The sequence below is a fragment of the Arachis ipaensis genome, chromosome B07, assembly GCF_000816755.2.
Source record: "Arachis ipaensis cultivar K30076 chromosome B07, Araip1.1, whole genome shotgun sequence".
Lineage (NCBI taxonomy): Eukaryota > Viridiplantae > Streptophyta > Magnoliopsida > Fabales > Fabaceae > Arachis > Arachis ipaensis.
The window spans coordinates 84,938,016-84,947,111 of record NC_029791.2 but is presented as its reverse complement, the minus strand read 5'-3'; the positions used below and the strand labels follow the sequence as shown (position 1 = coordinate 84,947,111).

At 32.2% G+C, this 9,096-nt stretch overlaps 1 protein-coding gene and 1 long non-coding RNA gene across 18 annotated transcripts; one reads left to right on the top strand and one right to left on the bottom strand.

Moving 5' to 3' along the window:
- LOC107608579 (protein EXORDIUM-like 6) lies at positions 551-1,571 on the top strand. The gene has a single exon (XM_016310332.2). The coding sequence runs from the start codon at positions 555-557 to the stop codon at positions 1,479-1,481; it is 927 nt and encodes a 308-aa protein (XP_016165818.1). The 5' UTR covers positions 551-554; the 3' UTR covers positions 1,482-1,571.
- On the bottom strand, positions 4,005-9,096 carry LOC107609572. Of its 17 annotated transcripts, none has more exons than XR_002350071.1 (7): positions 8,776-9,096; positions 7,549-7,719; positions 7,409-7,445; positions 5,818-6,663; positions 4,797-5,446; positions 4,551-4,619; positions 4,005-4,248 (listed from the first exon to the last, which is right to left on the bottom strand). It is a non-coding gene; the product is annotated as an uncharacterized LOC107609572 (long non-coding RNA). The 17 variants fall into 17 exon arrangements; XR_002350072.1 differs by having other exon boundaries at positions 7,549-7,690; XR_002350070.1 differs by having other exon boundaries at positions 7,549-7,631.

Sequence of the window (9,096 nt, the reverse complement as noted above, 5' to 3'; positions counted from 1 at the left end):
ATTCAATAATATTAAGAAGAAAAAATAATATAAATTTGTCATATTTCTCATTTATTAATTGTAACGATAATTAATAAAATTAAATAAAATAAATTTTAGTTTTTTTTTTTTGGTCTCTCAAACATTATTGAATCACATTTGTGTTAGCTAGAGAGCAAAAAAAGACTTCTTTACTTAATTAATCATTAGATAGATGGGGAAGATTTAGGGTATTGATGAAGCACAAGTGTTTGATATTTAAAGAATTGGGTTGAGCGTCATTCGGGGAGATCTTGCCAGTCATCCCTGCCAAATTAAAGTAGATTAAGGTATTTTGACTGTTTCCTCTCCAGCATATTCTCTATATTAAGGTCCACCAAATTTATATTACTTTGGCTTATCTATTAATACCCTCTTGTCCTGCATGTAAGTATATTTTGGGTAAATTTCTTATGCTAAGCTTAGATGTGAGGCTATTAATTAATATATTTGCCGTAATTGAAGTGGAAAAGAAAAAATAGAAAATAAATGAAGCTTGTATCTAGATTTGTGTGAGGATATATAAATTTGGGAAGATGTTGGGAAGAAGAGAAGCCAAGAGAAAAGAAGAGAAGCGAAGCAAAATGGCCTCGTTTCGCATAGCGTGTTTGGTTGTGTTGTTGGTTTTGGTGGTGGGGCCAGTAGCAGTTTGGGGTGGAACGGTGGCGCTGACCCACAGAGGGGGACGTTTGCTGACCGGAAACTTGAACATTGGCATCTTATGGTACGGTGCAGTTACGGAAAAGCAAAAGCAAGCTGTCCATTCATTTTTGAATTCTCTGAACCCGAGTGGTGGAGATGGTGAGCCTCATGTGTCATCATGGTGGCACGTGGTGGAGAGCTATCAAGCATACACTAAGACGGGGAGTGGCAAAGGAAGCCCCACGATCACAGTAAAGGTGGTGAATGAACAGTACGACCCAAATTACTCATTGGGGAAAGTGTTGATCAAAGATTTCATCAAGAAGCTCATGCCAAAAGCAACTGGTGGAAAGCCAAACACGCTGGCTCTCTTCGTAGCGTCCAAGGGTGTGACCGTCCAAGACATGTGCGCTGGATCATGCGCCCAGCACGGTCTCATAGAGGAACAGCCATACGTGGCAGTAGGGGACCCAGAAGAAGAGTGCCCCGAATGTGCCTGGCCATTCCTTGAAGCCCCAGGAATATCCGTGAAACCGCCCAGTGGGGAAGTGGGCGCCGATGCCATGGTCATGCTGCTTGCCGGTGGCTTGGCAGGAGCAGTCACAAACCCTTACGGGGATGGCTTCTATGCTGATGCCCGTGGAGACGACATCCTTGAAGCCACCAGCGTCTGCTCTCACATCTTATCAGCCCAACAAGCAAGATTACCTGTTGACCCTGCCACTGGCGGTGCCTATAATGCCAAAGGCGTCTCTGGAACTAAGTTCTTTCTCCCTGCTATTTGGAATCCTAAAACATCTTCCTGCTGGACACCTCTCTAGCTACCTACTCTCAATTAATTAATTATCTACCCAGGCCTCTATCTAGGCCTCTATAAGTGGACTTAATATTGGTAGTTAACCAATACTATGTATACGTTAAAAATGAAAAAAGTTTGGTAACAAAAACAAAAGTCATAATTAACCAAAATTTTATTTTTGTAATAACTATTCAATATTCTCTTTTATAATTTGAGTGTTATATTTAAGAATACAATAAAAACTAATAATAAATAAAAATGATAATAATAATATTAATTAAATGATTTTAATTGTAATTAATTTTTATTTCTTTTAATTCATTTATCATCATTGCAAGCGCGGGCAAATGTAAAAACTTAGTTTAATATATTGATCATAGAGGCCCTCTACTCCGTCAGCCAAAAATTACAATTCTATTTCAATTAAAAGCACAATTAGGATAGGCTAAGAAAATTTACAAGAATGAGTTGAAGAATAATTTGAACCACAGACGAACTCATTTGATAAGATTGTTGTCAGTCAACTAATTTTTGAAAATATGAAAAACTACACTAACTTTGATGAGATATGGTAATAAACTGATTTAATTTTTTTTTTTTTGTGTTTTTACTGCATTTATCATTATATTGTACTAACTAAATTCATACGCATAACATTCATACGTTCATATACATAACATCCATAATTACATACAACTAACATCTAAAATTAAATTCATGTTCATTAGATATTACATCCATATACATATCATTTTTTAGTTATTGCATAAGTAACTATAAAGTTAACACAAATGTTTTTAAATTTTATCATAATTAAATTTTAAAAAATGTCAAATTCTCCACTTCGCCCTGATTCAGCTGACAATCTGAGGTTGAATCATCCATTATCTTCAAAACGAGTTCAAACTTTGATTTCAGAAACCAGAAAATCGAAAAGAAAATGAAGCTGGAGTTACAGAGAGAAGAACTAACGTCAATGACGAAGAACAAACAAATGAGAAAGAAGAGGAAAAGAACGATCAAAAAACCAGGAGAAGACGCGCGAGAAGAAGAACGATGAAATTTGGAAAGAAGGAAAACAAAGAAGGAAACAAATCTTTTAAATTTGGTAGTTATACAAACGCGGGATCTTTATATAGCGCGTGTAAGTGACGTAGGAGTTGCAGCGCGTTTTGGTGGATTAAGCGTTAATGAACTTGTAATAGTTACAAGCCCTAATCGCTTGTATAGTGAGCTTTTCTCTATTTTTTTATAATTTGAATCTTATATTTGAGAATACAATAATGACTAATAACAATTAAAAATAGTCATAATATTTATTAAATAATTTTAATTGTAGTTAATTTTTATTTCTTTTAATTCGTTTATTATTATTGCAAACGTTGGCAAATGTGAAAGCTTGGTTTAATAGATTTTTTATTATTAATTTGAATCATGAAGGTTCTTTATTCCTCCCGACTAAAAATTACAACTCTATTTCAATTATAAGCACAATTGGAATAGGGTAAAGAAATTTACAAGAATGAGTTGAAGAATAATTTGAAGAGACAAACTCACCCGATGAGATTATTGTCCATCAATCAAATTTTGAGAATATAAAAAACTACACTAATTTTGATGAGGTATGGTAATAAACTGATTTAATTTTTTTTATGTGCATCTATAATTATACTGTACTAACTAAGTTCATACATATAGCATTCATAAATTCATATACATAACATCTATAATTACATATAACTAACATCTAAAAATTAAATTCATGTTTATTAGATATTACATCGATACACATATCATTTTTTAGTTATTGCATAAGTAACTATCAAATTAACATAGATATTTTTAAATTTTATCATAATTAAATTTAAAAAAATGTCAAATTTTTAAATTAATTTATTCAATTGATAAATTTACTTATAACATCTATAAATTCATACACATAACATCCATAATTTTATATTAATTACATCCATACACTACAACAAAACAGCATTTTGCGACGGTTTTTTTTAATGCTTGGCGACGGTTTTAACCGTCACTAAATGGTTTTGCGACGGTAAAAAAAAGCGTCACAGATTTGAGCGTCGCCAGCTGACATAGTGACGGTTTTGGACCACCGTTGGTAAGAAGTGTTGCTAAATTGTTTGTGACGGTTTTTGAAGTATAAAACCGTCACTAATCTGTAACACTTGTAAAGGTGCTTTTTTATGCTGCATTTCGCGACGTTTTAAAACTGTCGTTAAATTACTAATTTCTGTGACAGTTTATCTTTATATTTCATGACTATTTTAAACCATCACTAAGTTACTAGTTCTTATGACAGTTTTTAGGTATATTTAGTGACAATTTAAACCGTCACAATATTTTTAGTGACGATTTTTCGATTTAAAACCGTCACTAAGTTACTAATTCCTATGACAGTTTTTTCCCGTATTTAGTGACTGTTTTAAACTGTCATAATCTCTCCAACATATTGTTTTGTTTTATTAATTATTAAAAAAATTATTTCTATTATAAATAATAATTTATTTGTCTACCAACAAAATAATAAATGGCATTATATTTCAACAAATTTAAACTCAATCTCACAAGTTTTACAAAAATAGAAACAATATATTTCAAAAGTTGACCATAAAATGTAAATTCAAAAAATCCTAACTTAATCCAAACATATAAAGCTAACAATTGTACTTGTAACTTAATCCTCAACTTTTCTCCGCAACTTCACTTCACCTTCAACCTCAATAGTATCTAACTTCAACAATTACTTCACAAGCAACTCTTGTCCTCTACAAATGAGAGAATGCAATGATTAGAATGCATTCATGAATAAAGGGACTTGCAATGAAACATGAAATATAGGAAATTAGAAATATCCAAATAAAGATTACCACCAAGACTAATGCGCATTTGAATTTGTTTGAAATACATGGCATAACCCCAAGTTTATAAAAATTTACAATTAAATGAACTTATAAGGTTTTCAGGTTTAGGATTTGGGATAAAGGGGTGGGGATGGAACCATTAACTGATTTAGTATGAAGGGGGGTATATACAGTAATTTTTGGTTTGGAGAAACAGGAAAACATACCACTGCTATTGATGACATGGAGAGAAATGAGCCAACGAAAACACCTTCAGACAATTTGGCTCCAAATATCTGCAAATCAAGTGGACAATGATGTTTAGAACCCGTCTCTACTCAACCATAAATGCTTAATTATGATTTCACTGTGTCAGAGCTTAATAAAACAGAACAAAGAAGAGCACTAGCTACTAATAACATAATTCCTAATCCAAACATGACAAAGATTTCACAGATAGGCCTTAATCAAACCTTTTCACCTCTCAATTCAGAAGGAAACATTGAAGTATTTGATTGCACCATACCAACACAGTATACTTGGAATCAAGTTCCCAAAAGGAAACTCCAAGATGATCCTAAAACACAATCAATTGCTTCAATGGTATCCAGTCCCTCTCTGTTGTAAGTTCAATAGCTTCTTCTGCAGTTGACAACATTATTCCGGTTCAGTCCAAAAGCCTTATGGTGAATGATCAATCTTCAGTCACTTCAAATCCGGGCTTGAAAACACAAGAATAAACTATGAAAATAATCCAAGAGCAAGAAGTAGTAGTTATAAGCAAAAGATTAAAATATTTGAGGGCTTCATCAACAACTAAACTATGCTTGGGTATGTATACAGTTTAAGAGTTGTAACAGTAAGAAATAATAAGAGTTATTATATCTGCTCTATTATTAATATTTTACATAGAAAAATTAACAAAGGAAAAGTAATAAAGAACTGTAGAATTATGAATTAACATTAAATTAATCATTAAGCTCACATCAAGTTTATAGGTGCACCAAACAAAACTACCAAGTTTTACAAGAATGGACATAAGATAAATCAGGCAACAGCAAGGAGTAATTTATGCCAAACCTTCACAAGAATCCTGCCTACCCCCTGATTTCAATTGAGACTCCTACCCCACAGAAAAGCGAATAGATCATCAGTAGGGGAGGAAACATTACTCTCATTTATGAAGGTTCAGTATAATTTCCAGATAAACATTACTCTCATTTCTAGTCATAAAACAAGTCACAATCCAAGAGCCATAATCTTGTAGCTGCAGCACTAGAGGGGAAAAGGAAAAGGAAGTTTCAATGTGAAATTGATCAACTCAATAACTGCATAATCATTTCTCCAACAATTTAATTACATATAAAATTAATAAAAAATTTGGTAACATAAGTTTATGATTCAAAACTATTTTTGATAAAAAAGAAATACATGCATTAAATTTCCTGATCTAAGCATATTAAGATTAATGAAGTTACAACTTCTAGCGGTTACCTCTTTTTTAGTCTCTCCATTAACTGAACCCTCAGTTTCAGTTATTCTCTCTACCAACTCTGGCTCAGAAGCATTTGTATCATTTAGCCTCTGAATCAGCATCCTTATTCCCAAACAACTTGGAAGGAAGCAATGAAGCAACTGCAGCTCTAGCACTTCTTTTTGCAGCCTCAGCTGCCTCAACCTCCTTAGCCTTTGCTTCGGCTTTCTGCCGCTCCTTCTCCTCCATCAGATGTAGCTAAAGTATAATTCGTTATTACATGAATTGATGCATATGTTCCTAAACTTTATCCTAAAAGATGTTACCCAAGAATGTTTAGTATTAAACAGGACTTCAACAAAAAATGAATTTCATTCATAAACACCAGTACAAAGAAACCAAGAAAGAAGAGAATGCAAGTAAATTAAATACATTAAATTAAAATCAACTGAAAAAAAATAAAGTCACTTTAGAAAGAACAGCAAAAAGATATTGTAAATGCTCAAGCTTCCCAAGTTCAGGTACCAAAAGTGAAGCCGCTATCTATATGTAGTGGCAATTATTGAGCCTTTAAAAGAATTAAGCATGAAAAGCCTTATGAAGATCTATCACACAAATATTAATGGACATTCAATCTTGATGAATTATTGACAGATTTCGATTAATTAATTTATGCAAAGTACTGAATTCATTGTGGATTGGTAAAATTAAAGTAAAAAATAGTAAAATATGCAGTGCCTTGTCAAAAGATGGCATGGGTAGTCGACCCTCCAAAATGATCGATCCACTTATGCATGGTGGCAAGCTAGGACAAAATTGTATAACTCTTCCTTGTTATCCTCCCCCTTTTCGGCGTTGAATTCATACTATAGGAGAAAAGAAAAAACTTCAATTTGAAAAATAGGGGGAGAATATTTCTCTTAAAAACTAATAAGAAATTATAGGCCTAGCTAACCAAGGACATCTTGACAAATTTTAATTCTATGTACTTGAGATCTTATGCGTCAATGATGTAATAAATTTATAAAAATTTATGTGTATTGTGAGATAATTCATATACTTATATCTAATTAGATGCTACTATCTCTAAGTTCATAAAAATATTTAAAATATAAACTTTATTTATATGACAATACCTGATTATTATAATGTAAAAGGATTTTAAATTCACATATATAGTATGGAAATTAAACTTTTGATGATTGATGATGAAGATGATTAATAAATCAATATCAAGAGCTTAATGAATTATGAGAAGTCTTATTAATCAGTCCTTCCCCACCCATTCTATATATGTTTATATCTTGGTGTTTATTTGTTAGTTAGTATAGCACAAAATGCTAATTGGGAAATTATATATATAGAAATGAAATTCAAATACAAGTATTTAAAGTATTTATAAAATAAGAGTTTGAATTTAAAATTTAATTTAAATTTATAACCGAAAAATTTAAATGTGTGAAAAGGATAAGGTTTGAACCAATACTTATATTTATTATTTTTATTTTATGCATATCACAATGAAAATAAAAGAAAGAAAAATCTCATTGTTTTGTTGAAGATCATGTGCTTTGATTTGAAGTAAAAGTCAAAGAAGATTTTTATTAGTACCTTGTCTTCCCAAGTCACCCCTCATGCTTCTGTACATCTGGTTTTGAAGAAAAAACAAAGAGAGAGAGAGAATGAATATCATAAAATATTTACCAATTTATTTACTATTTTTTTAAAAAATAAAATGAATAAAAGTGAACCTAAAGATGGCTCTTGACGTGTGAAATTGTGAGGCCTTTAACATCCATCAACTGAAGAACAAGCTTCAAAGCACCTCTTCAAACTTCAAAGCAATTCAGATTAGTCATAATCACAAATTTACTCAAGAGAGAGGGCCAGGCTCTGCATATGCCACTTTTGTGATTGAACATCTAACCCAAGACAAAAGACAAGAATAGAGAAAAATATAAATTTGGTACTACTCTAATAAACATTACACCTTCTCCCCTGCTTTTTCTTCCATGTGCTCTGTCTTTACTCTTTAACAATTGAGTAGATACATTTGGCACTTGGCAGTAACCAACATATATATTATAAGAGTTTCAAGTATATGTTTGACCCTAGAAAGTAGAAACTAATTAAATTAAATAAACTTGCACACCCTCAGCTCCTATTTATAAATTTAAAAATTTATAACAGAACAAATTAAAGCGGTTTAATTCACAAAACATAGACTGATTTCTTTCTTCGACAAATATCTTGGCAAGAATTAATGCAATAAGGTATGTGCTATAAAATTAAATAATATCTTAAGTAACAATCATTGCAATGGAGAATTGGAGATCCCATTTATATATTAGTAAATCCATTTCTGTCTCATGACACATATGCCACATTAATTTATTTCCTATAATATAGAAGTTAGACACCTAAGTCAATATGAACACAAGAAAGTTAGTCAGAGATGGTTTTTTAATACTAGTAGGGATGGTGGTCTTTTGCTTTTAGCTTTTTCTATAAATTAGTCATCAAGCTCACATCAAGTTTATAGGTGCACCAAAACAAAACTACCAGGTTTTACAAGGATGGACATAAGATAGAGAGATGAAATCCAAGATTAAAGTTCAGCTAATTAGCTTTTCCATTTCTAGCGTAGCAATTTGCATAATTCAAGAAGAGCACTAACCAATTCATGATGTCATTAAGGCACAAAAATATCAAAAAAATCAAGAGAAGAAATAATAAAGAGAGAATTCAAAGAAATCTAGTTGAAGCATTTCATCGAACATGTTGAGTGCGGAAAAAAGAAATAAGAAAATTAAAAAAAAAGCAAATATGAACATGACGATATAATCATTACAATAAATTGCAACAAAATAGAGCACCAAGATCAAACAATTGCAACAACTTCAACACAACAAACATTAAGCAACAACAAAGAAATTGCAGGGGTAAAAATTATAGTAGAAAAACAATTAAATACTCACTATCAAGGTTGGAAGAGAAGAAAAAGTCGCTGGATTTGGAATTAGGGGTCGCACTCGAAGGGAAGAGAAAGGACGATGCAGGGACAGTGAACGGTGAACGCGAAACCGCGACAGTGAATAGTGAACGGTGAACAGCGAACGGTGAACGTCCAACACGAATCACGACGACGAATGACGAACTGTAGCGTGGTGAAGGTTGTTGCGTCACTTTCTCTGTTTCTCATCTCTTCTCATCTCATCTAAATCGGCAGTGAGAAAGTGAATACCGTTTCAGGAAAAATAAAAAGTTGAAAAAAAGAAAGAAAAAGAGTGAGCAAATAT